Below are 26,244 nucleotides of genomic sequence, written 5' to 3' on the forward strand. Positions count from 1 at the left end.
CACTCAAACACACACACACACACACATGGACATGTATACACACACATTCGTCAAACAGACACACACGCACTCAAACACACACGTGCACATGCACTCATACCCACAAATGCATTCACCCAACAACTCCCACATGCATCAAAGCACTGTCTCTTTATTGTGCTCTATTTAACTGTGGTCCTACTAAGTGTTTTACATTGCCTCTGAATCAAGACATATTGTACTTTACAGAAAACATGTTCAAAGGGTAATGCAGACAGCTGAATGTCTTTGGGCACAGACTTTTTACTACCTTTGCCACCTTCTGGATGTCACATCCTCAGCTACCAGTGAGAATCCTTACATGCTCTCGCTCTCCAAAGATGGATATATATATATATACCCAATATATTTACGCTTACTTTGTATGACACTATATTGATTACTGATCCGTTTGAGGCAGGTAGTGATAAAGTGGACTTGAACCATTATAAACTGGCTGTGAAGTCACCTGAGAACTGAAGAGCCTCACAACATGTTACTTTGTTTACCGATTTCAGCGTTGTTGTTATCCAGGGGGTTATTAGGAGTGTGATGTATCTCACCGTTCAGCTCTTATGAGCGTGAACAAGGACAAAGTTTGAAGGACTTTCCCGGCAGAATAAGGTTGAATTGACTTCACTCACTAATTGTCACGTTTACTCCCTCTCCGGCGCTCAACGTCACCAGTTTACTCATTATTACGCACACCTGCCACCATCGTTACGCGCACCTGTGCCTCATGACTCTCACCTGGACTCCATCACCTTCCTGATTACCTCCCCTATAGCTGTCACTCCCCTTGGTTCTTTCCTCAGGCGTTATTGACTCTGTTTCTGACTAGCTGGTTCATGTATATAGGCTACTCGTGTTGCTTGCATTGTTCCATGTTCATTTATTTATTAAATTCACTCCCTGTACGTGCTCCCCGACTCCCAGCGTACACGTTACACTAATCTATTAGAATGTATCTATATTCCCTGTGAGGACGGTCACCATCCTACTCATAAATATTGATGATATCCTACTTGATAGGTGTTTATGCACCCATTGATTTCCACTGCTGCCTCATGGTATGTTAATGCCAGGTCACTCGGAAGGGGGGTACATTCCCCCATGCAAGAGCAAAGCTTAGGAATGTAACAATTGATTGGCATACCAAGCAAACTAAGCAGCGATTCAAGTAGTTTGCATTCATGGACCTCATATGCTCAGCTCGAGGGTTATCCAATTATTGGAAGTTCTGAAGTGACCCCATGTGTTTTATCTCCTCATATGACATTTTTGTGAATGTAAGTTGCAGGAAAAAACAGGCTTGAGTTTCTAGGAAAGGAGTGATATGTAACTACAGCGCTGGCTAAAGGGTATTTTTTACTCCATGGACGTGCCTCCCACACAAAACCACTGAATGTGGTTTGAAAAGTAGACTTTTACTACTTTGAGGGGAAAAAAACGTAACTTGGTGAGGACGGGCAAGGGCTTGCAATGTCCAAAACACAAGCACTGAACCACAGAATCCAGAAATACTCAGAAGGACCACATTTGTTCATGTACTGTAAGCTGAACTTGCATTTGCAGTATGTCATTTATCTGTCATCATAACTGATGCCTCTTGTTTCTCACTGGACTGCAGATGTATTGGTACATAACCCTGGTGTGTGTGTGTGTGTGTGTGTGTGTGTGTGTGTGTGTGTGTGTGTGTGTGTGTGTGTGTGTGTGTGTGTGTGTGTGTGTGTGTGTGTGTGTGTGTGTGTGTGTGCGCGTGTGTGAAACATGTTTGTCCATTTTAAAGTTGTTTTTTTTTTAATGAAAAAAGTCAGACTCCGGTTTTGTAGTTCATCTACAGTAACTCATGAAGTATCTAATACACACAAACACACACTGGGAAAATATACCTGTAGTTTGCAGACCCAGGGAGAGAAACCAAAAAGACTCACGTACAAAATCGTTATATGACATTCAATTAACATTTACAAATTGTCAACAAAAGTTGCTGCTATGGTACAACAGCGCCTTTTATAGTTTTGTCTCATTGTCATATTGTACACAACGTTTAATGTACGTCTGTGTCACCTAATAAAGAGAGTAACATACATGACTTATCCTATCCAGAGTTTGTTATTCTTCGCAGGGCATTTACTATACCATGTTATGAACGAGTAGAATCTCAGTGTATGGTTTATAATGATTTCTCTTCCCTGGGAATTCATTCACCATGGTTTTAATGGCACAGTAAACAGACAAGCTTTCCAGGGCATCAACTCACCTCAGCCTACACTCGAAGCCCTCATTCTATTACTTCATTGACTGTCCATCCATGAAGGTCATGATTCCAAAGTTCCCTATCTCCTTTCTGCCACTAAGATGAAATAATTGGACAGTCAAACTTCCCATATGTCTTTCTCAATATTGTTTTTGTCTTTCCCTTTTTCAGATCGGATGACAGAGGAAGACGTAAGATTATTGAGATACTTTCTTTCGTACAGAATATTTCACTGGAGAGCTGTAGCCCACTGTGTACTCTCTCTCTGCTCGGTGGACGGCCGCTCCCAGTTTCACATGGGTATGCGGTCTACACTGCAGAGTTCAGACCACTTTACCCAGCCAAAACAGAGAGCCTTCCTTTCCCTCTATAGGGCATGGGTCTAAGTGTGTATCTGAGTGTGTGTGACCAAGAAGATCTGGGGCATTGGCTTTTTTGAGAGTGTGAGCAAGGGCAACTAAAGCTGTGGTTTGGTAAGGAGTGTGTGTGTGTGTGTGTGTGTGTGTGTGTGTGTGTGTGTGTGTGTGTGTGTGTGTGTGTGTGTGTGTGTGTTGAGGGGAGGTACACAGGCAGGAATTGAGGAAATAAGCATGTTTAGGGTCTGTAATTAGAGGCAGCAGAAAAACCCTTTAAGAGTGCCCTCTAACAAACACACACACTCCCTGTGCAATACTATCCCTTTCTCTTACACACAGATCCCCTAATACTGTCTTGCACTCCCTCTCATACACACATAGGTACATCAATGGAGGAGCTAAGGCTCCCAGCCATATTGGTGGGACCAGGGTTGGGGAGTAAGGGATTACAAAATGGTAACTGTAATTGTACATTACCAGTAAAAAATATTGTAATCAGATTACAGATACTTTTGAAAAACAAGATGCTTTACTTCGAGGATTACTTTAAAATTCAGAAAGGAGGTTTGCAAAAAAAAAAAAATATTTGACACCTCTGTTTTCTCAATGACATTCAAATCAGCATTGAAAAATGGCGCAAAGTTAAGTTTGTTCCCCCTGAGCGAGGCTGAACACAAGTTAGAGACCACTATGATGACACAGCACATGGGTTTGATGGATCGCGGGAAAAGAGCAGGAATGGGCTTTTGTAGGCTACAGTCCAAGCTATTCCTTTCAATGGTGAGACTGCTGTCGGAATTCCAACGATTATCCAACTTGAATAAACGCTTGGAGGTAAGAATGACAGCAGTGGTGTAGTCTACGGTGATACGGATATCACTTATTATTGATATCTACATAGCGCATTGATGTGAATCACACTGCTGCTCTCTCATTTAGCCATTTGCGCCTTACGGGATAGTGGTCGTTGTTGATGGCTGTTCACAAATCTAAATGTGTATTTGAACCCATTAATGGTTGAATTCAAGAAGTTTAAGATGCCTATCAATCGTTGTTTTTGAAACCAGTGGTCAGCCAGTGAAAACTGCGCTCTTGCAACAGCTGCACAGTGCAGATCCCAGCCTGTGGAATAAAAGTGGGGCTTTTATTGCTGAATCTAATTCATGCTGGTACATTTTTTTAAATCCATAGGCCAAAAGGACACATGTTCAAACTCAAATACTTTTGATATACTTAAAGGGGCAATCTGTAGTTGCTACATCCATATTTTTACATGTAAATTATATATATATCCATTGATTCTTGAAGAATATAACTTATAAATGACTTCATGAGCTTAGATCAACTGTCGTACTCCATCAGAACCCAAAATATAAGCTTGTTTTTCTCCCAATGTTTGTTAAAACAATACTTTTGATATCAGGGATGGTCAGTCCTTGCGTCCATAGTTCTTTCTGTCAATTAATCTGAGAGTGATTACATTTCTCCAGACCCATCCCTCAGCTTTTTAACAAAACAGTGGTGGTTCTTTTGTTATTTGTTTCATCTGTGGATTTGCCCTTTAAACAGCTGCATATTATCAAGACATCAAAGTGTCACCAACAAAAAGGGAGACAATAGGCCAAAAGCAAGTGCAGCATATGGCAAACATTTTATGCTCAGGTAAAACAATTTGGCTAATCTATACTTCCATATTTCCAAGTCCTATTCTTGAAGGTCAAGGGTTACAACATTTACTGGAGTGACTATAATGATGATATTCATTTAATCATATATGTTGTAGAAAGGGATGGTTTAGAAGAAGCCTACATAACCAACCCATAAAGTAAAATTAACATCCATATATGGCCAGCTATGTACATTTTAACATTATTTATCCAGCAATGATGTGGTTATGTTGGTAACATACATGTATGTCTTCTTCTAATGCCTATAAGGGGAAAGTAATCTAACAGTAACTGACTGTAATCAGATTACGTTAAGAGTTTTGGGAATCCAAAAGTAGCATTTTACAATTTTGGACAAGTAACTAGTAACTAACAGATTACATTTAGACAGTAACCTACCCAACCCTGGGTGGGACAAAGATCATGGACCCAGTAAAGAAGTCGAGCCAGAGGAGTGAGTCGCAAACGGACACTTTTACTGAAACAGGCAGAAATTGGCTTACAGAGCTGGTGCAGAAAGGCCCATGCAGTAGAGTACAGATTATCTATCTATAGATTCAACAGACAGAAATAATCAAACAGAAGTTATCATCACTGAGTAGGACTCAGGAGGCAAGAGCACAGATAAGTATCTTATCCACTTGTCAAAAACTACAATACGGCACACAAATTCCAAATCAACAACCTGTATATCACCCCAAAAAAGTATAGATTTTTCATGAAAATAAAGGAAACATCTAGAAAGCCAAAATGCTGAAAAAATAAAGAATATGTAGTATATTCATCACTTATATTTTATTTCTGATGATGAAACGCTGGTCAGTCAACACTGGTCTCGTACCCGCCTCCGGGTCAGGGTCGTCACTGTGACAAGGTGTTCCATTTCCAACAGGGTTAGGAGGAGCAAACCATCTCTATGGTACAGATGCAGGATCTTAATCTGATCACCCTGTTGCAGGAGAACTGTTGCTGCAATGCGGGACATTTTAAAACGTTTAGTGTATGAGGTTTAAAAAGGCTTCTGAAGTTTGTAATTTCCACTTAGAAATTTCAGACTTGATTTTCCCTTACAAAAATGTATCAACCCCTACAAAAATATCCACTAATCATAATCCACATAATAATTCACATTTCCTATTGCTGCAGGATTATTGTCCTGCTGTAGCAAACTGGCTCAAATTAAGATCCTACATCTATCTGCAACCCTTCCTCACACACAAGCAACCACGCCTTTCTGTACATAATCTTGTCCTCCTTGTTCCCTTGTTTATCAAGTCATTTAGTAGTGGTGACCCGTCTGTGCTCCCTCTCCTCCTCCTCCATACCCCTCTCGAAGCTGCCTTTGAACAGTGTGTGATTTAGCTAGATAAAGAGATAAAAAGACTGAATGACAGATCTGTTCCTAGTAAGAGAAGCACAGTCCATCTCCAAAGACGGCCCACCCCTCACCCGTCCCCTTTGCTTTCACACACATTCTGTCCGTTCTCCTCCTCTTGTGAGCCCTTGTACACCATATCCTCATCTGGCACGGGAGCGAAGAGAAGACGACTGTGGTCCCTTGTCCTGCTGCCTAGCTGTCCGCGCGTCTGTTTGTCTGCGTCCATGTCTGTCTGTCCGTACATACGTCCGTCCGTCAGCTGGTCAGTCGCTCTTTCATTCATCTTTTGGTTCATTCTCTTGTTGAGACGGGGTGGGTGTTTGTGCTGCTGTGCTGGTGTCGTCCCGGGCGACGCACAGAAAGGAAGGGGTGTTCTCTGGAACGCCTTAGCTGGATGAAGGGGGTGCGCCCCTCTTCCCCACTCCTCGTTGATGCCCTTTCTCTTTCTCTTCTTCCGGCGGCGGGGTTAGGTGTGGGAGTCTGCGCTTGCGTCAGTGGGCGGCTGGCGGACTCACTCCCTGCTCAGGCGAGACCGATGGTCCGCTCGCCCTCTCTCGCTCTCTCATTCGCTCGCTTCCTCAGCTAGACTCCAATCAGCGTCTCCTAGGGGACAGAGCAGGGCTTTTACTGCAGTAGCTGTCTTCCAGAACACTCACTGTAATATTTATCCCCTCCTCAAATCCCCAAAACATCCACCCCCTTTTCTCCACCCATCCCTCCCTCCCTCAACCTCCTACCCCAATATCCATCCCCGTTCACTCCTTCAGTACCATCATTACTGCAGCTCCTTCCATCCATAGGTTGCGATGGTCTAGCGTCTGTTCGTAAGAAAATGGAATTGTGAGTGACAATCCAAAATAAAGTTTTGTTATTCATCAAAAACATTGTGTACTTTGCCATCAGTATAATTTCCTTCCAGTTCTCTGCTGCCTGTGACTGGAACGAATTGCAAAAATCGTTGAAGTTGGAGACTTTTATCTCCCTCACCAACTTTAAACATCTGCTATCTGAGCAGCTAACCGATCGCTGCAGCTGTACATAGTCTATCGGTAAATAGCCCACCCAATTTACCTACCTCATCCCCATACTGTTTTTATTTACTTTTCTGCTCTTTTGCACACCAGTATCTCTACCTGCACATGACCACCTGATAATTTATCACTCCAGTGTTAATCTGCTAAAATTGTAATTATTCACCTACCTCCTCATGCCTTTTGCACACAATGCATATAGACTCTCTTTTTCCTTTTATTCTTTATTTCTACTGTGTTATTGACTTGTTTATTGTTTACTCCATGTGTAACTCTGTGTTGCTGTCTGTTCACACTGCTTTGCTTTATCTTGGCCAGGTTGCAGTTGTAAATAAGAACTTGTTCTCAACTGGCCTACCTGGTGAAATAAAGGTGAAATAAATAAAAAAATAAGCATCTGTCAAATGTATGTTGGGCATGAATATGATGCGTGATGTTGCCGCGCATCTAAAGACCTCCTTTCTGAATTCTTTATAGTCACTTTTCCAAGACAAATATGAGGAGGACAAAGAACCACAAACTATTTTTGTTCTGATGAAAATAGAAAATTCATGCAATCTTTATTTCCAAAAATAGAAAGCAATCTTTACAGAATTTAAGATATAGTTTCTTTCACAGTGCAAAAATAAAAGGGGGACAAATCTGTCTCTGATCAGAGTACTCATACGCCAACAAAATATGGTTTGACAGTTGGGAGACATTAAAACCCTTTCCCGTCTTAACATAAGCAGGCCTGAGTGCAGAGTCTGTCAGTAGCGTGTCCGGCTGAGCTGGCTGGCCCTATCCTCCTGGCCCTCATATCTGTCCTTTCACTCGTGTTTCTCTTGCCTCTCTTGTCTGTCACGCTTTTCGTACCTTTCAATTCTCTCCTGCTTTGTTTCCTGCTTTCTGTTCAGGTGCAGAGAACAAGGAGGGAGAGTCAGTAAGTTGACAAGCACCACGTCCTTCGACAGGATCCCACTCTAATGCCAACCCTATTTCCACCAGCCAAATGCTGGTAGTCTGCTGTTAATTCCTGTCACTGGTGGTGTGTGTGTGTGAGAGAGTAGTCGGTAGGTAAGTTGAGGAGCGAGTCTCACCTTCCTCCGGTCTTGAAGATGAGGTCGGCGTTGGGTGCCCCTTTGGGGTGTTGGTAGCGCGGCCGCCGCTCCCGGTTGGTGTTGGCAGGAGCGGGCCGCTGGGCCAGAGACGCCATCATTTCTACATAATAACCAAGAAGGTTAACACAATGCTACACGAACCAAGAGAATTTAAGACAGTGCTACACAAACCAACAATGTTAACACAATGCTACACAAACCAACAAAGTGTAGGCATGTGGAATGTTGGTAGTACTCTTGCTACTTTCTCTCGTCATCTCTCAAACACACTCCCCATTTCTTCCCCTAATGCATGCCTCATTCTCCATCTGTCCCTCTTCTTACTAGTACTTTTCAATCAAAAACACATATTTTGACCAATGTGTAAAATAGTGCTGTGTAGACACTCCTCTACGAAAACCAATTGTCCAAGCCTGATGTCTCTTATCGTAACCCGTTCCAAAAGTTACGAGTTTTAACTCTTGTAGGATGGCCAGAACTAAAATCAATGGAGGTGCGAGAAGAAACGCAATTGTCCTGACTTTTGCCCACATGGCGTCAAGCTAGGAGGATTCTGTGAAAGAATTAAGGCTCCTGCTCCTGACAGGCTCACTTCCCCATTGAACTCTTCATCTTTTTTTATTTTTTTACATAAAACAATAGAGGTAGGATGGATATCGGTTTTGAGACATGACATATAGTATTTTCATATTTAAGTATACGCATTTCATATCATACGCTTTTCACTTAGAAGATTTCACACAAAAACAAGCGTATCTCTGGGAAATGTCAACGGAGCACTGAGCATATACCAAGCTTTTTATTTTCAAAGCCTTTTACATTTAATTCAGCTCGTGTCATGCTAATTTAGCTCTTTTGCAACCTGCAGAAACATGAAGCTGGTTGAGAGAATGCAGAGTGTGTAAAGTTGTCATCGAGGCAAAGGGTGGCTACTTTGAAGAATATAAAATATTAAATATGTTTAACACTTTTTTGGTTACTACATGATTTCACGTGTTATTTCATAGTTCTGATGTCTTCACTGTTATTCTACAATGTAGAAAATAGTCAAAATAAAGAAAAATTCTTGAATGAGTAGGTGTGTCCAAACTTTTGACTGGTAGTATGTATGTATCTGTATGTGTATATATAGAAATGGTGTGTATAGACAGTATATGAATAGAAAAGGTGTACAGCCGCAGTTATATAGGATGAGCCATGACTAGAATACAGTATGTACATGTAAAGTTGGTAAAACAGTATGTAAACATTATTAAAGTGACCAGTGTTCAATGACTATGTACATAGGGCAGCAGTCTCTAAGGTTAAGGGTAGAGCACTGGGTGGTAGCCGGCTAGTAACAGTGATTAAGTATCAGGGCAGGGTGCTGGGCGGAGGCCGGCTAGTGGCGACTGTTTGTTTATTGTCGGCTGTATTAGGTTACGAAGTCCGACATTTTGGATATAAACGCCAGTGATATGTTCGAGAAAGACCATGCTGAATGATTCAGAACGCGAATAATTCTATTTGTCTTGGTGAAATGTATTTTATGACATAAGGAAGTTACATTTGGTCACCAAAGCGTGTTTTCACCCGCTCCGAGTGAGTGGACACCCTACATAATACCTTGGTAGTCCTCTTGCTCCTGTCTCTCGTTGATGTCCAGAGTGAGCTTCTTCATCCTCATCCTCTCCTCCTGCTCTGCCTGCTGCTGGTTGAAGTGGTTGGCAGCCAGGTGGGAAGATAAAGGCACGTTCAGGATCTTAAACTAGAAAACAAGAGACAAAACAGACACACATTCAAGAACTTCAACTGCAGTTAGGAGATCTCAAACAAGGCACATTTAAGGGTTGATAAGGAGCAAGAAGGACATCTCATGCTGTAGGCAGACAACGGGACCGGGGCTCAGTATTCACACTGCAGAAACATGCTCTCCTGGTTTACTATTCAACCTTTGACAACGTTCCCTGTGATCCCTACTTTCCCTAAAACTTAAACGTGTTTCCCAGACGAAGGCCCAGGCAGCAGAGAAAGGGAGGGCCACTCCCATGGTGTGGAGCTGACAGAGGAATGCAGTGAACGTGTCTGACAGGGAGGGGTCCAGGTACGTCACATAGAGAAGCTGTGACGCTGACTAACACACACTGAACCCCTTTATTCTCACCTCAGGAAACACACTACAGGAGAGGATATTGTGTTTACCATGGGGGAGTATGGAGACATGTCATTTATAATGCATTAAGTCATTTATATAGCTTCATTTTATATCAACAAAGACCGTCTGTAACCGGTGCTGTTATTTGGTCAAAACGTAATGTTTACATAGGGTTTATAATCCGGTAAATGTAGTTGCTGGAGGTGTAGTGGACTGAGTTTAGTGAGCTCTACTTTAACGTCTTGATTTTCTGGGCAGAGACTGTGGACACACCCTGACCCTACTACAGTACAAGAGCTTGTCGTCTCTACCCCAAAACCTTACATTCCACCCGCGGACTGGGCCTAAATATATATACACATACACACACACACACACACACACACACACACACACACACACACACACACACACACACACACACACACACACACACACACACACACACACACACACACACACACACACACACACACACACACACACACACACACACACAGTTAAGAGTCAATATTATCGCTGGGTCTGTCTGACAGTGCTGATTCTGTGGAGGGATCTAACTGAGCTCACAGCGAAGAAGACCTAAACAAGTTTGTGTGTGTGCGTCCATACTCAGTGTGTGTGATCTTTACTGTGTGTGTGTGTGTGTACCTGCTGCTTGTTGCCCTTGCGTGTGAGCATGACAAACTGCATGGTGTCTGAGATGTCTGCGTCCCCCTCTCCAGAGCAGACGGGTCCACCAGGACCTTTCTTCAGCTGGCTCTTCAGCTGCAGGGGGATGGCCACGTCCAACTGGTGCACCTTCACCGCCTCCCCGCTCCGCTGCTACACACACACGCAGACACCACCCCTGTTAATACCCATTTATTTAACTAAAGTAGTACAGACATAGTGAACTGAGAGAATAGGCGAGATACTGTACCTGCAGGTTCTCCAGCATCATCTTGTCCAGAGCCTGGATGAAGTCCTCATCCTCAGCACATGCCACATGCTTCAGACCGCCACCACGGATGGTCACCTCCTACAGGGCAAGACCGTCAGCAACACAATAACCTCTCTCCCCCTCCCTCCCTCCATGACATCTTCTTACATTGTTATCCTCGTCTGTCTCGTTCTCCTTGTTGGAGTCGGTCAGATAGTCGGTGTTTTCCTCCTCCTCTTCCTCCCGCTCCTCTTCCTCATTCTCAGACCCTTCCTGGAACACACAGCGGGTTCTTAGATGGGGGGGGGGGGGGGGGGGTGATTGTGTGCTAGCTTGTGGAAGGTAGAAAAACAAACACTAAACCAGGAGTGCTTGGGAGGGGTAGGCCTGGCATGATAGAGTTGATTTATGAAGGAGGAACAAAGAATTACAGAAGGTTGACCCGTCATGCTTTTCTGACCGTGGTGTCAACACATCACTCTAGCCGCACAAGATGACCCACTTTCTTATACAGTATCCTGCTTAGGACTGGGCTTCTGTCCTCAGTTTGCCCCTACGAAACTATAGGGATGAGGGAATGAGTGAGTGACCTAGTATCCACCTATTATGAGAGACTTGTGTCTTAGACGTGCAATGAATGGTCTGATGCCCATGAATAAAAGATTGACATAATCACTTCTTCCTCTGGCTCGTTCATCTCGCTCTCATTGCCAGACTGTTCCTCTGTGTCCGCCCCTCCCTCTTCGTCGTCATCATCGTCATCCTCGTCTAGAGCCTCGCCTTCGCTCCCCATGGCACTGGAGGGCCGGCCGTCCTTCTGCCCATCCATGGCCAGTCCTGCAGGGCACAAACGTATGCGCACACACACACACCTTTATTGGAACGGCGCAACGTCAGGTTGCGAGACTAAGTCTCAAAGCAAGAGATCAAGAGAAAACGCAAAATCATTTGCATAATAGTCATTGATTTACAGTCCTTGGAAACAAGCTCCTCTCGTGAGCCACCGCTCCATGTTCTGAACAGGCTTTACACCCTGGCTCTTTCCATACTAAATCAGATTATACACAAAGCATAGACATTTACCACAGATAATATCCTAAACTACTTGAAGTACGTCCAGGAGCGAGGACAGATTGACGCAAACGACAAGCCCGTTTAGAAACAGGAAGTGAAACTGCTGGAAAAGCAAGTCATTGCAAGAAATACAAGTCACTGTGACGTTCACGGTGAAACTAAAACAGGTGCTTCAACACAGTGCTTGGAGACCACGAATATAACTTCAGAAGCCTGACGAGCTGAGAGCAGTAGAGGAGCAGATAGGTGTGTCGTGAAGAGACGCTGCTAAGCAGTAGAACTTAGTTAAGCGGGGTTCAACAGAGGCAGAGGAATGCCTTCATTGCCTTATCTTGGTTAAAGGATGAAAGGTGCAACAATGAGGCCACTGTACAGCCTGTGGCTTACGTCACCCTCATCAATCACTCAGAACACACACAGTACAGACAGACGCGCACACACACGCACGCACAGGGTTTTCGAAAGTGTTCTCTCACATTCCATGTCAACACCTTGAAACCTTGAACAATGCTGTGTGTGTGTTAATACAGCTGACTACTTGTTCTGTGAGTCAGGATATGTTTGTATTTGTATTTATTATGGATCTCCATTAGCTGTTGCCAAGGCAGCACCTACTCTTCCTGGGTTCCTGCTAAATTAAGGCAGTTTATACCATTTTAAAAACATACAATACATTCACATCACACTGTGTGCCCTCGGGCTCCTACTCCACCTACTACCACATATCTACAGTACTAAATCCATGTGTATGTATAGCCCGTATGTTATCCTGTGTGTGTACGCATGTGTCTGTGCCAATGTTTGTGTTGTTTCACAGCTCCCACATAAGGTGTTTTTTAAATCTGTTTTTAAAATCAAATGTTACTGTTTGCGTCAGTTACTTGATCTAGAATAAAGTTCCATGTAGTACTGTGTGCCTCCCATAGTCTGTTCTGGACTTGGGGACTGTGAAGAGACCTCTTGTGGCATGTCTCGTGGGGTATGCATGGGTGTCCGAGCTGTGTGCCGGTAGTTTAGACAGACAGCATTCTCCCCATATTAGCTACTACCGCATCAATATGTTTTGACCATGACAGTTTACAATCTAGGGTTACTCCAAGCAGTTTAGTCATCTCGACTTGCTCAATTTCCACATTATTTATTACACGATTTTGTTGAGGTTTAAGGTTTAGTGAGTGTTTTGTTCCAAATACAATGCTTTTAGTTTTAGAAATATTTAGGGTTAACTTATTCCTTGCCACCCACTCTAACTGCAGCAATTTGTTGAGTGTTGCAGTCATTTCAGTCGCTGTAGTAGCTGACGTGTATTGTGTTGAGTCATCTGCATTCATAGACACTGGCTTTACTCAAGTCAGTGGCATGTCGTTAGTAAAAAAAATAAAAGCAAGGGGCCTAAACAGCTACCCTGGGGAATTCCTGATTCTATTATATTTGAGAGACTTCCATTAAAGAACACCCTCTGTGTTAGAAGTAGGAACTCTTTATCCACATTATAGCAGGGGGTTGCAGCATACTATGATCGATAATGTCAAAAGCTGCACTGAAGTCTAACAAGAACAGCCCCCACAATAATTTTATCATCAGTTTCTCTCAGCCAATCATCAGTCATTTGTATAAGTGCTGTGCTTGTTGACTGTCCATTACACCTGCAAAAGGAATGCTACCCTCTTCCTTCTCTAAGTCTCTCAGGGTATTTCATTATCTACATCCTGTCTGTCTCTTGATTGTGTTTTTATCTCTGTGCATCTCTTTGCTCTCCATCAGATATTGATCAACTGTTCAGAGAGCACTACAAATGAGCATTTCAGCTAAAGAAACACTTTCAGTATTGTTCCACATTAGAACAGCAGGTGCAATAGGGCAACGATATATTCACATATCATGTCATTGGGGTGTTACTCATGTATTGATTAATATTCCCCTTACTTCAGAAAATATGTATTCATCTTGACTTAAGAGTGAGTGTTTTTAAGTGGCAGTCTACAGCAGAAGCAGGTCTGACTGCTGTGTGTTTGTGTGTGAGAGGGCCAGGTATGTGTGTTATTATGAGGGAATTAGACCTGTCTGACAGACAGAGTGCCCAGAGCTGAAGCACCCTCCTACACACATGGGAATGTTGCTCAGCAGGGAGGACAGAGAGCAGGAATGGGCCAACCCAAGGAGCTAGCTGCTACAGAAACACAAATACATTTGCAGGCACACACACACATCTGGGGGACTGACGTATGACAAGGATCTTTAACAACCTTGTTGTCGTGTGCGTACATGTGTGTGTGCCCTTATGCATGCGTTCCTGTGTGTCAATCTCTCTCGGTCTCTTACCCAGTTTAACAAGGAACTCCCTCTCCAGCTCGGTGACCTGTCGTGCGGAGTCTTCCAGGGAGATGCAGAGCCTCATCTTGGGCCGGAGAAGCTCCAGGGTGTCACTGATCATGTAGTCAATGTCGATGGGGAACTGGTGCTCTGCACTCCACACCTCCACACTCTTCTTCCACCAGATATACCTCTGGAGGACAGACAACACCACATCAGAGTTTAGGGACAGTCTTGTAATAAATTAATGTCATTGACATTATGTCACAACAGTATCAAAATGCTTCTTAAAGGAAAGAAAGAGTAAGAGAGCGAGAGACAGAGGCTGAGAGGAGTGAAATAAGGAGAGGTCAAACAGTCTAACCGACTGACCTGGAAGTAGATGAGGAAGCAGTCCAGCTTCCTCTTGCTGGAGCCGCGGTCAAAGTACTGTCCGCAGGTGTCCAGCAGGGTGCAGACCATGCGAATGCGGAACAGGTGCTCGGGGGGGTCCAGGGCGCTGGGGCCGCCATCCGGGTTCACCCCGAACGAGATGAAGGAGAAGAGGGTGCGGAAGATGACCGCTGACTCCACCATGCGGTAGTTGTAGAGCTCCCCCAGAAACTTGGCACTGCTGATCCGACGCTGGTTGAACTTGGGCTGGTTCACCTGCAAAGGAGAGGGGGAGAAGGAGCGACAATGGGGGGGGGGGGGGGGGGGGTAGAGGAGAAAAGGGGGTGAGATGGATAGACAGAGAGGAGAGTGAGAGAGAAAGCAGGTTAGATGGAATGTCAGAGTGCCTCCGTGCTCTGAAACACCATAAATATGAAGCCCCAGGAAGACCTTACCCACAAGAACCTAACATGCAGCCTGTTCACACGGTACACAACACGTAGCCTCAACAATCAATCATTCAAGTCATAAGAAACATACCATCAATTTCTCTTGCTAGGACTCTTCACATGGCCCTAACATCCAGGAATGAACTCTTGAATCTGGGTCTGACTCCAACAAGATCCCCTTCCCCGGTCCTCACCTCCAATCCCAGAAACAGCTCACCACCCTGGGCTTGCCTTCCCCTTCCCACCCCCTCCCATGGTGCTCACCTCCATTCCCAGGCGGATGTCCTCTAGGACCCCGTCCACCACGTGGATGCCCACGTCCTCCTGGTAGGCCACAAGGCCGGCCAGCAGGTTGGCCACACAGTGGATGCTGTTGTACTTGACGTTCCAGATGTTGACCATGCAGCAGATCAGGTAGCCTTTAGACTCTGGGTCCTGCCAGGGGAGTTTACGCATCTGCCTCAACACCTAGGGGAGGGAGGAGAGAAGAGGACGGAAACGAGGGAGACAAGGAAGCGGAGAACGAGAAGGTAAGACGATAATTGGCAGGTGTTTGTGATACTTCTGTTGTGGTTTTGTATGTTAAAGAAATTCCAGACTAAATCGGGGTGGGGGGGGAAATCACACCACTTTTTTCCCCTCATATCTCTCAATAGTGTTATGATGAATATGCATAAGCCAGTGACTGTATAAATGAGGCACCATGAACTTGCACTTGACTTTTCCCCTCCCTTACTAGTTTCAAGTTTTATTAGTCGTATGTACGGCATACGCATGGTATACATCATCCAACTAAATGCCAACTTGCAGGTTACTTCTTGAAAATGCAACAAGAATAAGAAATAATAAAACAACACGAACATAAAGTAAATGGCTGTAGAATAGAATACATTTTAGCATAAGTATAATACAAGAAGGCACCATTTATTATTGTCCAATATTTACATGTATATTGGGGAAGGGGAGGATGGGGGGCAAGTATATAAATAGAGCTGTATAATACAAGTCTGAAAGCAGCACCTTCCTAATATTGAGTTACACCCCCTTTTGGCCTCAAAGCAGCCTCAATTTGTCAGGGCATGGACTCTACAAAGTATCGAGAGCGTTTCACAGAAAGTTTAATATTTTTATTTTTTACCCTCCCTTTTTTTTGCCGACCCTTTTTCGTGATATCCAATTATGATCTTGTCTTATCGCTGCAACTCCCCAACGGGCTTGGGAGAGACGATAGTCAAGTCATGCGTCCTCCGAAACACGACCCGCCAGACCACGCTCATTAACACCCACCCGCTTAACCCGGAAGCCAGCTGCACCAACGTGTCGGAGGAAACACCGTTCAACTGACGACCGAAGTCAGCTTTCAGGTGCCCGGCCCGCCACAAGGAGTCACTAGAGCGCGATAAGCCAAGTAAAGCCAACCTGGCCAAACCCTCCCCTAACCCGGATTACGCTGGGCCAATTGTGCGCCGCCCTATGGGACTCCCGGTCACGGCCGGTGGTAACCCAGCCTGGGATCGAACCTGGTCTTTAGTGACGCCTCAGGCACTTTAGACTGCTGAGGCCACAGAAAGTTACAGAGGCCTATATATCATAGTCCCCCCAAAATGCTAACCTCCACTGTTATTGTAATCGTGAGATGTTAGCATGTCTTGGGGGTATGATATTTGTGCATCTGTACTCATCACACTCATTACGATTCATTCAGGATTATCCGTAACCATGGTAGCATCCACATTAATGTAGAAGTGTTTAGAAACACATTCTATTCTTATTTACAATAAAAATGACTCCAAAATGACACAATAAATGATTGACCATTAATTTCTATTTGGCACAAAATAATCTGAAACACAGCAGACGCATCCAACAAGTTTGTACAGTCATTGTGTGCTAGGAATATGGGATCAAATACTTTTTACTATTTTAATACACATAGTGAATTTGACCCAATACCTTTGGTCCCCTAAAATGAAGGGACTATGTACAAACCGCTGTCATTTCTAAACGGTTCACCCGATATGGATCAAAATACCCTCAAATTATAGCCGACAGTCTGCACTTTAACCTCAAAGCTTTTGGAGCTCACTGTATCTTAAGATGAATGCACTAACTAACTCAAATGTAATCATCGTCATACCTTCTCCGTGGTGACCTTGGAGAGGTCCTTGTAGAGCAGTTTGCGGATGTACTCCTGCAGCGGGGGCCTCTTCTTCCTGACAGTCTTCTCCATGGGCGGGGGGTTGCAGTAGTAGTAGGCATTCTCCACCATGGTCACGTAGCGAGCATCCAGGTGCTGCGCCTGCTTCTTACGCATCATTTGCTCCTGAGACACGCAAACATACAAAAAACAAGTGAGTCATTCAATATAGCCCAGAACACAGCTAAAAGCCCTCAAAAAGGCGTGTGGTCTTATTATCTTGCCAAACGTAAGCTAGAAAATATGGCAGCTGTGCATGCGACATGAACAACCTCGTCCAAAAGCAATTTAGGGACAATAAAGCTGGATTAATAGAGCTTTATAAACCAGATATAACCCTGGATTTTGGCACCAGTTAGGGAGGCCAAAGCAGGTCTCTCTCCGGGACTCTGGATGCACTCCACAACCTTAGGGGAATTCCAGTACAGTGTTTGATAGGTGTGTGTGTGTTTGCTTGTACATTCGTGGAGGCTGCCGAGGGGAGAACGGATCCTAATAACGGCCGGAACGGAGCAAATGGAACGGCATCAAACACCTGGATTTGAAAAACAATCCACCTGTACCACTCCAGTCATTACCACGAGCCCGTTCTCCCCAAATAAGGTCCCACCAACCTCCTGTGTTGCACACGTACGTGCGTTCATTGCCGTGTGTGCGTGTGCATGCGTGTGCGTGTGTACCAGAAGGACGCTGGTCCGGAGGTGGGAGTCGGGGGATCTGAAAAGGAAGCGTCCACTGGTCTCCAGCAGGGTGCAGGCCATCTCTATGTGGTGATGGGAGAAGTCTGACAGCAGCATCTGTAGAACACACACACACACAGTAACATGATGATGACAGTGTAACACAATAATTGTAACAGTAATCACGTTTCCATCCACAGTTTTTATGCGAGTGAAGTCATGTATTTTTTTTTTATGGCGACAGTTGTGATGGAAACAGGAAGTGTCAATACAATTTCAGAAATGTCGACAAACAATTTGTCACTTTGTGTAGGTAAAATGAATTATGTGAGAGTTGCAGTGAAAACTCCTTAATGCGCAAATACTGATATAATAAACCATCATGTTGATGTAAATTTGGAGTCACAAGATATGCTAAATTGTACCACCACTACGACATGGAAATGTACAAAGAGTTTATAGGCAGAATAAATAAGTTCTGATGGACTTCATGGTGGTTAAGTGATGGGTGGTGATGAGCTTCGAAGGTGTTATTTGAATGCTGGTGACATGATGATTGATGCATGGCTACCAATTATCAAATACAAATTATAAACTGAGTGGTTCGAGCCCTGAATGCTGATTGGCTGACAGCAGTGGTATTTCAGACCATATACCACAGGTATGACAAAACATGTATTTTTACTGCTCTAATTAAGTTGGTAACCAGTTTATAATAGCAAGGATGCGTAGTGCCTAAGAACAGTCCTTAGACCGTGGTATAATGGCCATATACAGCCACCAATTGTGAACGTTCTCCCACTTAAAAAGATGAGAGAGGCCTGTAATTTTCATCATAGGTACACTTCAACTATGACAGACAAAAATCCAGAAAATCACATTGTGATTGACTGGCCTAGCCAGTCTCCAGATCTCAACCCCATAGGAAATCTTTGGAGGGAGTTGAAAGTCCGTGTTGCCCAGCAACAGCCCCAAAACATCACTGCTCTAGAGGAGATCTGCATTGAGGAATGGGCCAAAATACCAGCAACAGTGTGTGAAAACCTTGTGAAGACTTACAGAAAACGTTTGACTTCTGTCATTGCCAACAAAGGGTATATAACAAAGTATTGAGATAAACTTTTGTTATTGACCAAATACTTATTTTCCACCATAATTTGCAAATAAATTCATTAAAAATCCTACAATGTGATTTTCTGGATTTTTTTCTCATTTTGTCTGTCATAGTTGAAGTGTACCTATGATGAAAATTACAGGCCTCTCTCATCTTTTTAAGTGGGAGAACTTGCACAATTGGTGGCTGACTAAATACATTTTTGCCCCACTGTACCACACCTCCTCGTACTTTATTGCTTAATTATATTGCTCTTATCCATATCTCAGCATATAACTTATAACCTACCCTTGTCCACGTTATCAGCAAACTTATCTAGAGAGCATGTGCCAAAACCAGATTGGGCAAGTTACCTATTTATAGCAACAGTTTGTGACAAAACTATTGGTAGAGGTAAAAATGAAATGGAAACATTGAACTCCTGCTTTTTATTTGGTACATGAAAATGGTGTGAAAATGTGAATATTGTTTTCATGCAGATTTTAGAAGAGTCGCATGAATATCTGTCGCCAATTGGATGGAAACCTAGCTAATGATAGCACAGCTTCCTGGTGAGAGAGATGCAGCCCCTACCTTCAGACAATGCAGAGTGTCCGTTTTTGAGAACAACTTGAACTTGGCCAGCTCCCCGATAAACCTCACAGTTTTATTTTTGGTTTCGATGTTGATCTGGTCCTTCTTCCGGATCTACAAGGAAACACAACAAGCATTGTGTATTGAAAACTCTTTCAAAACTGTTTGTTTCCTTCAGTATAGGTCCTATTTTAATGAGACAGTGGTTCTGTATGAAAGACACAACGAGGAAGGTGTTAGTAGCAGAGGTAAAGTCTTGGGACCTACGTGGAACCTGAAGTCTCCTTTGAGTATGGAGCACAGGTCATCGGCCACATCGGACATGCAGGGGTGAAGGGTGGCCACCAGACGGGAGTAAAAGGGCAGCAGATCCAACCTGGACGAACACAATACAACCATGAGCTTTACAATAGCATAAGTACCATTAACTTCCTTTATGCCATTTCAAATTAAATGAGGAGCAACAGCACCACCTAGTGGGGAAAATGTAGGGGGAGGAAAAAACTTATTCCCACACAAATCAATACATGATCAAATCCTTCCAAATTAACTATCTGCGTGTGCATGCGTGGGTGCTTTGTCAGGGAACGGTGAAGAGAGTCCGGACCAGCTTCCTGATCAAATCCTTCCAAATGAACTATCTGCTTTATGGTGTGTGTGGTACCTTTGTCTGGGAACGGTGAAGAGAGCTCGGACCAGCTTCCTCCTGTTTGACTTTGTGTTCATGTTCATGCAGAAATCCATGGCAGCCTGTGAACAAACACACCTACAGTCAGACTAATTCACGGCACAACTGTATACTTAGTACCATATTTCACTGTGAACCGTTGCCTTTGTGGCTAAACTCAAATTGTCAAGCTGGGAATACATCCTTCTGGTATGCTGACGGTGTGTGTTCTCTCCTTGCCTTGTCTATGAGGTCTCTGTTGACACAGTTGGGAAGCTGCTGGATGAAGGCGTCCACAATGAGCTTCAGGTGGGACCCGGTGCTTGCCTCCTCATCCTCTTGTTCTTCATACAGAAACAGGGAGGACACAGTCAAACATGCATAGAGCAAAGTCATGCTCCAAATATCTCCTTAGCTAACTTAAGAGTCACTCAGCGACAGAAACAGAAAGAGCAAAGCCAAAACATAGGTATAAGCCTAGGAACGGGGTTGATACATGTGGAATATTAGAAACCTTGTGAATGACTGTCTGGTTTCCACATGCTCAGCAACACACCTCTGTTTACTTGATTGGCCCTGAGCACCCATGAGTGGGCCCTAGCTCTGTTTCCCTGACCTCTCTCATACCCTAACTTGATCCCTGGAAAAGACACACAAACACCAAGACACGGTCCATGACAATAACCAACATGGTTCCTTTATCCAGAGGTTGTAGATATTAGATTATTGCCGCCCTCTTGTTGTCTTTGTCAAAATGGAAAGCTGGGTGTGCAAAGCGCTGGGTGGTGTGTGCTGCTTGGTGGCTGGTGGGTGGATAGAGAATACCTTCATCTTTACCTTGCTCGTCCAACAGTTTTTTGGCGAGCTCTGCTTCGTTCTCTGCCTCGTCAGGTCCATCCAGCTCCAGAGGGTCATCAGCGATGTCTAGAGCCTCGAGCTCCAACTCCAACTCCTCTGTGGTGGCCGCAGCATCTTTAGCCTCTGAGGAAAGGACACAGCAACAAGAGCAGGCTCAGTTAGACAGCGTGAGTGTCTGTGTGAGTCTGCATGCGTGCATATGTGTAGGTGGCTGTACCTTTAGCAGCAGCCTCCTCTTTGTCCTTGCACTTCTCGTTATCTTTGAACAGGATGGCGGGGACGAAGGCCTTCAGGTCCACCATGTTCTCGTAGAAGTTCCTGGCATCCTCGTCCTCCCAGATGCCCCCCTCCAGGTCATACTCCCCGGGCTTCCCAGGGGTGAAGATGTCAATGCCAGGGCCGTGCTCTATCACACAGAGAGGAGAGAAGATGGCTAGATACACACTGACACCAAAGACTGTAGGCTACATATAACCAACAGCAATAAAATATGAATACAATGTGGCTTTATAACACAAATCACCCAAAAGTACAACAAAAAGCTCAGTCTTTACATTGTCCCTATAACAAAGTAATAAACAGTATACAAGGGTTGTTACTCTTTACCTTCCTGCACAGTCTTGTCCAGTGGAAGCTCTGGCATGTTCTCATCCAGAAAGTCAGCCAGAGACTGGGTGTTAGCCAGCAGCTTCTGGTAGGACGTGGCAAACTCCTCATGCTGCTTGTGCCTGTCCTCACTCAGCTCCCCTTTGGAGTGGAGGATACGCCTGGAGGGAGAAAAAACATGGAGCTGTCAGTATGTACACTCAAACACATTTAGCATGTTACTCAAAATGGCAAATCGTCATGTACTGTGGTAGGAGTATACACTGAAATCAATAATACAAGAGAAGAAGTGAGATAGGTCATGTAGAAAAGTTTCTCCAAGTAACCTTGGCCCCATCACCTGTTCTGCCTCTCAATGTTCTGCAGCTCGCGGTGGTCCTTCTTCAGGTGCTTGGTGAGCGAGGTGAAGTACTCCCTCAGAAGGTTCTGAAAGGGCTGCTGCTTCTCCGTGTTGATGATCTCGCTGGGAGGGAAGGCCAGGCCAAACTTCTCCCGTGCAGCCTTCACCTTGCGAGGCACCAGGCCCGCAATGTCGTCCCCGCAGTGCTTACAGAAGCTGATGACCACTGACACATGCGTGTGTGTCTCGCGGTCCGTCCCGATGATGCTCTTCAGCTGCTCGTAGATGAGCGACAGGCCCTCCTTGTCAGTGAACAGGCCTACGATGGTGAGCTCTGCGATGAAGCGCAGGTCGGTGCGCAGCTTGCTCACGTTGGGTGCCTTCTCTTCCTTGCGCGCCTCAAAGTGTCTTTTCCAGGCCTGGAGGAGCAGTGGGGCGAATTCGGCATAGCGCTGGTGGAAGAGGGAGCACAGGTGCACGGCGCAGCCCACGTCAGAGATCTTCAGCTTGGCCTCCACCACAGAGCCCACCGCCTCGCCGATGTACTTGCTGAGGTTGAGCGAGCCAAAGTCGTTGGAGAGGGCATCGCGCTGCTGCTCGGTGAGCGTGCGCAGCTTCTTGACGAAGGCTGTGTTCTTCTTCAAGCTGGAGTCAAGGCGGCTAAAGAAGGTCTCCTCGGGACGGCCCTCGTGGGCGTTCTGGTTGCGGACGCGAAGCTCCTTCCGGCACTGGTGGCGCTCCCAGGCCTCCTGGTGGAGCTGGTGGCCCTCCTCCTTCTCTCTGAAGTGGGAAGAAAGATGGAGAATCAAGTTAGCAGTTATCTGAATTCAAAAATACTGACCATACACAAAGTTCATGATGTTGAGAGCACCTACAGTAGAACATGATACATTATTATCGTGGTTCCTCCCCCGAGCTCTTACTTGAGTTGAGCTGCCTCCTCTTCACGCTGTCTCTTGGCCTCCTCCTCCTGAACTTTCCTCTCCTGCTCCTCCTGCTGCTTCTTCTCCTCTTCCTCCTTCTTCCTCTGCTCCTCCTCTGCCTTCTGTTTCTCCTCCTCTTTCCGTTTCCGCTCTTTTTCTTCCTTCTTTCTTTTGTCCTCCTCAAGCCGCCTCCTCTTTTCCTCTGCAGCCTTACCAATATCTTTCTTGCCACTCATCTTTGCCTCATCCTTCACTTTATCCCGGGAGGAGGCGGGCCGTCTATCAGCATCCCTGTCTTTCTCCTTGTTACTAAAGGAGCTCACCTCTTTCTCATCCATGTTTAATGATCTCTTGCCCTCAGCAGGCATTCTAGAAAAACAAAAAAAACAAATGTAGTCATTCTCATTAGCAGTGTTACACATATCCGAGCTAGGCAAGCCTAGTTAATAACATACACTTTGACTTAACGTTAATATTCGCTGATCATAACATTGCCTAATTCACATTGCTAGCTACACATGCGTCACAAAATGTCGATAAAACAATACTAGCTGTGTTGTGACTGGTCGAGCCGCTAAAAGTTTTAGCCAGCCGTTGGTGAAAGCGTCATAAGATTAATTGTCAGTGATTGAACATTCCAATAGCTTAGCTAACTAGTTATTTTTCTAATATCCGCGAACTACCATATCTAACTAACGTTATATAGGTAACTTAACGTTATAAAATGCCCCCCCCCCCCCAACAAGTTGACTACCCTCCAATTAAATGTTTATCAACGTGCGTTATGAGCCTATTTTCTCTATTAAATCGTAGTTGTTTGATAGTGTTGTTAAGGTAACGTTAGCTATGTTGACATTGTCTTACCTACGACGCACGTATAGCTAGCCTAACATAGCATGCCAACTTGCTGAACACACAACGGTTAGGTGAGAACCGTTAGCTGTACAATTGCTAAATTACGACGATTACGTACAATGATTTTAGAACAATGTAATAACGTGTAAAAACATATGTTTTTTTTACCACATGTGTCGAGAAAACAGCACACACTAAGCCAACGTTACGTTGCTAACGTGTTAGCTAGCTAACTGTTGTTAGGCCGCTTCGGCTTGAGTAGAGGTAAACAAATGGCTTGGTAGCCCGCGAGCACTGAGATCGTCGATGTCAATCGTCTGCATATACCAAACATAAGCGGCAATATATATATTAGTAATCATTACATGTCGTTCATTATGGAATATAGTTTAAAACATATTATTACCTTCGATTTCTGTCAACATAAACATCAGACTTGTGTTAATAAGTAAAAATGATTTCCTTGTGCGGGAAAGGACCCCTTTGATTAGGCACCAAACATTCTGCCTGAAAGGACATGTAGGCATAATCTTCTTTGTTTATTGAATCGATATGCAGATCGAATGTCTTTAAAGTATTTTTTAAGGAATATTTTATCAATAGATAATAGTTTACCTACACAAATTATATAATTGAGTTATGTATTCATTCATTCAGACAGGCAACGTCGCAGATGACATTAGGGAGTGTGTCTCTGTTGTGTCTGCTGGAGCAACAGTTGCAGCCGAGAGAGTTCCAGTCAATTATGTATATATACACACACATACCATTTCAGTCATTTAGCAGACTTACATAAGCAATTATGCTTTTATCCTTCATCAATTATCCTTGCTCAAAGGCACATCTTCAGATTTTGTACCTAGTCGGCTCGGGGATTCAAACCAGCGATGTTTTGGTTATTGACCAAACACTCTTGACCGCTAAACTACCTGCTGTGGGTAGAGAATTATTTTGGTTCAGTCTTCGCTGATAAATAGTTGGTTATCATGTTTTATTTTTCACTTTACTGTCAGATGTCTGCATGCATCATAGAAAACACAACTAATGGTGTGGCATATTATAAATATTCATAAATCATCCTATTATCCATTAATTACATGTATATACATGTGTTATGGTTTCAATAGTCTAAAGGTTTCCTCTCTCTTTTGTCAGTTTTCCCTAATCTATTACTGATAAGAGAACACATTCTATGGAGAGAACATTCAGGGGATCTGCTTTACAGGTCCACTGCTGATTTTAGCATGTAAATCTTTGCGGGGCAAAGCATCATTTACTGCCTTTAACCAAAACATAGCTGATATGGCTGACTTGCTAAAACAAATGTGGATTCTACTGACAATTGAGATGTACAAATGATGGCATTAGGGGACGACGAGCGGATAAGAGGCCATCGGTAATTTCGATTAAGACATTAATGAGCGAGCTAGGACGGACGTAGTCAATATAACTATTTGTTCAGAATTTTTGAAATGTACAGCGACAGAATTCAGAACATGGGCCGTTCTTACAGTATTCTCCCTGTATACCAAGTCAGAACCGTAAACTAAATAAAGAGGGCGTGTAAAGCAGACAATGAAAGCTCTTACAATATTAAATTATTGCATTTCTCTAAAACAGGCTTTAGGCTACATGTCCACCACCAAGTCAAAACAGTAGGCCAACAGTAAGTTATGAGGAGGAAAGGGACCAAATAATGAAGGTGAGGCACATGGGCCACCATCAGCTTACTACACAACTTACACTGAGTATTACTTTCTTAGCTACAGTATACATATCTCCCTGGCATTTTACATAATTTATGCGGCAGCATACAATATATTATTGGACTCACCATGTTGTGCTGTGCTCACTTGAACAGGAAAGTAATTCTCTGCATTTATGGTGCTTTCAAGACAACTGGAAAAAAACAAGGTTAAATCATGGCATCAGTGATCTTCAGGTCGGAGCTCTAGAAATAGGCCTGAGTTCCCGACTTGGAATTCAGAGTTGGATCACCGTTCAAAACATATTTTCCCAGTCGGAACTTGTTTTTTCTGAGTTCCCAGTTGTCTTGAACTCACTGAAGTCTGAGATTTCCCAGTTCTGAGTTTCCGGTTGTTTTGAACACGGCAGAAGTCATGCTGGATTGACGGCATGGCGAATGTATTCAACCTTTTCTTACCCATGGTGTTGAATGTTTATCCATTTAAACTTGGAATAGAGACCCTTAAACCCAGACTTGGACCACACACCCTCTCCACTGAATAGCAGGCTAGTGATTGCTTTGCAACGCTTGCAGTTAGCCACTGATTCCTTCCAAACCACTCATTGTTGAATTTGCGATTTCCAATGTTGGATTGAAAAGGATTTTCCAG

The 26,244-nt window shown here is 44.1% G+C and overlaps 2 protein-coding genes across 9 annotated transcripts in view; one reads left to right on the top strand and one right to left on the bottom strand.

Moving 5' to 3' along the window:
- LOC139392792 (pyridine nucleotide-disulphide oxidoreductase domain 1) overlaps nucleotides 1-26,244 on the top strand; it is a 783,634-nt gene that overhangs the window by 149,100 nt on the left and 608,290 nt on the right. The window lies entirely within an intron of this gene.
- On the bottom strand, nucleotides 4,757-24,380 carry LOC139392677 (regulator of nonsense transcripts 2-like). 8 transcript variants are annotated; one of them, XM_071140839.1, is made up of 23 exons: nucleotides 24,294-24,380; nucleotides 23,033-23,401; nucleotides 22,110-22,889; nucleotides 21,770-21,930; nucleotides 21,381-21,569; nucleotides 21,143-21,286; nucleotides 20,546-20,649; nucleotides 20,303-20,388; nucleotides 19,906-20,014; nucleotides 19,639-19,752; nucleotides 17,952-18,068; nucleotides 17,212-17,397; nucleotides 15,339-15,542; nucleotides 14,626-14,901; nucleotides 14,263-14,446; nucleotides 11,543-11,703; nucleotides 11,035-11,139; nucleotides 10,867-10,965; nucleotides 10,596-10,769; nucleotides 9,416-9,557; nucleotides 7,790-7,910; nucleotides 6,450-6,497; nucleotides 4,757-6,279 (listed from the first exon to the last, which is right to left on the bottom strand). In XM_071140839.1, exons 2-22 carry the CDS (start codon nucleotides 23,398-23,400, stop codon nucleotides 6,491-6,493), a joined length of 3,831 nt encoding a protein of 1,276 aa, XP_070996940.1. In that variant the 5' UTR covers nucleotide 23,401; nucleotides 24,294-24,380; the 3' UTR covers nucleotides 4,757-6,279; nucleotides 6,450-6,490. The 8 variants fall into 8 exon arrangements, with proteins under 8 accessions (XP_070996940.1, XP_070996939.1, XP_070996937.1 ...); XM_071140838.1 differs by having other exon boundaries at nucleotides 4,757-6,282; XM_071140836.1 differs by having other exon boundaries at nucleotides 21,131-21,286.

Source organism: Oncorhynchus clarkii, chromosome 33, assembly GCF_045791955.1.
Source record: "Oncorhynchus clarkii lewisi isolate Uvic-CL-2024 chromosome 33, UVic_Ocla_1.0, whole genome shotgun sequence".
NCBI classification, from domain to species: Eukaryota; Metazoa; Chordata; class Actinopteri; order Salmoniformes; family Salmonidae; genus Oncorhynchus; species Oncorhynchus clarkii.

Bases quoted from the DNA above. Each gene is read 5' to 3' on its own strand.
- LOC139392677 (XM_071140831.1), bottom strand. From the start codon at position 23,400: ATGCCTGCTGAGGGCAAGAGATCATTAAACATGGATGAGAAAGAGGTG. The intron at 15,543-17,211 runs GTATGACGATGA...TCCCTCCCCTAG, and splicing joins CCAAGGTCACCACGGAGAAG to GTGTTGAGGCAGATGCGTAA. The intron at 7,911-9,415 runs GTATTATGTAGG...GTTATTATGTAG, and splicing joins GGAGCAAGAGGACTACCAAG to AAATGATGGCGTCTCTGGCC.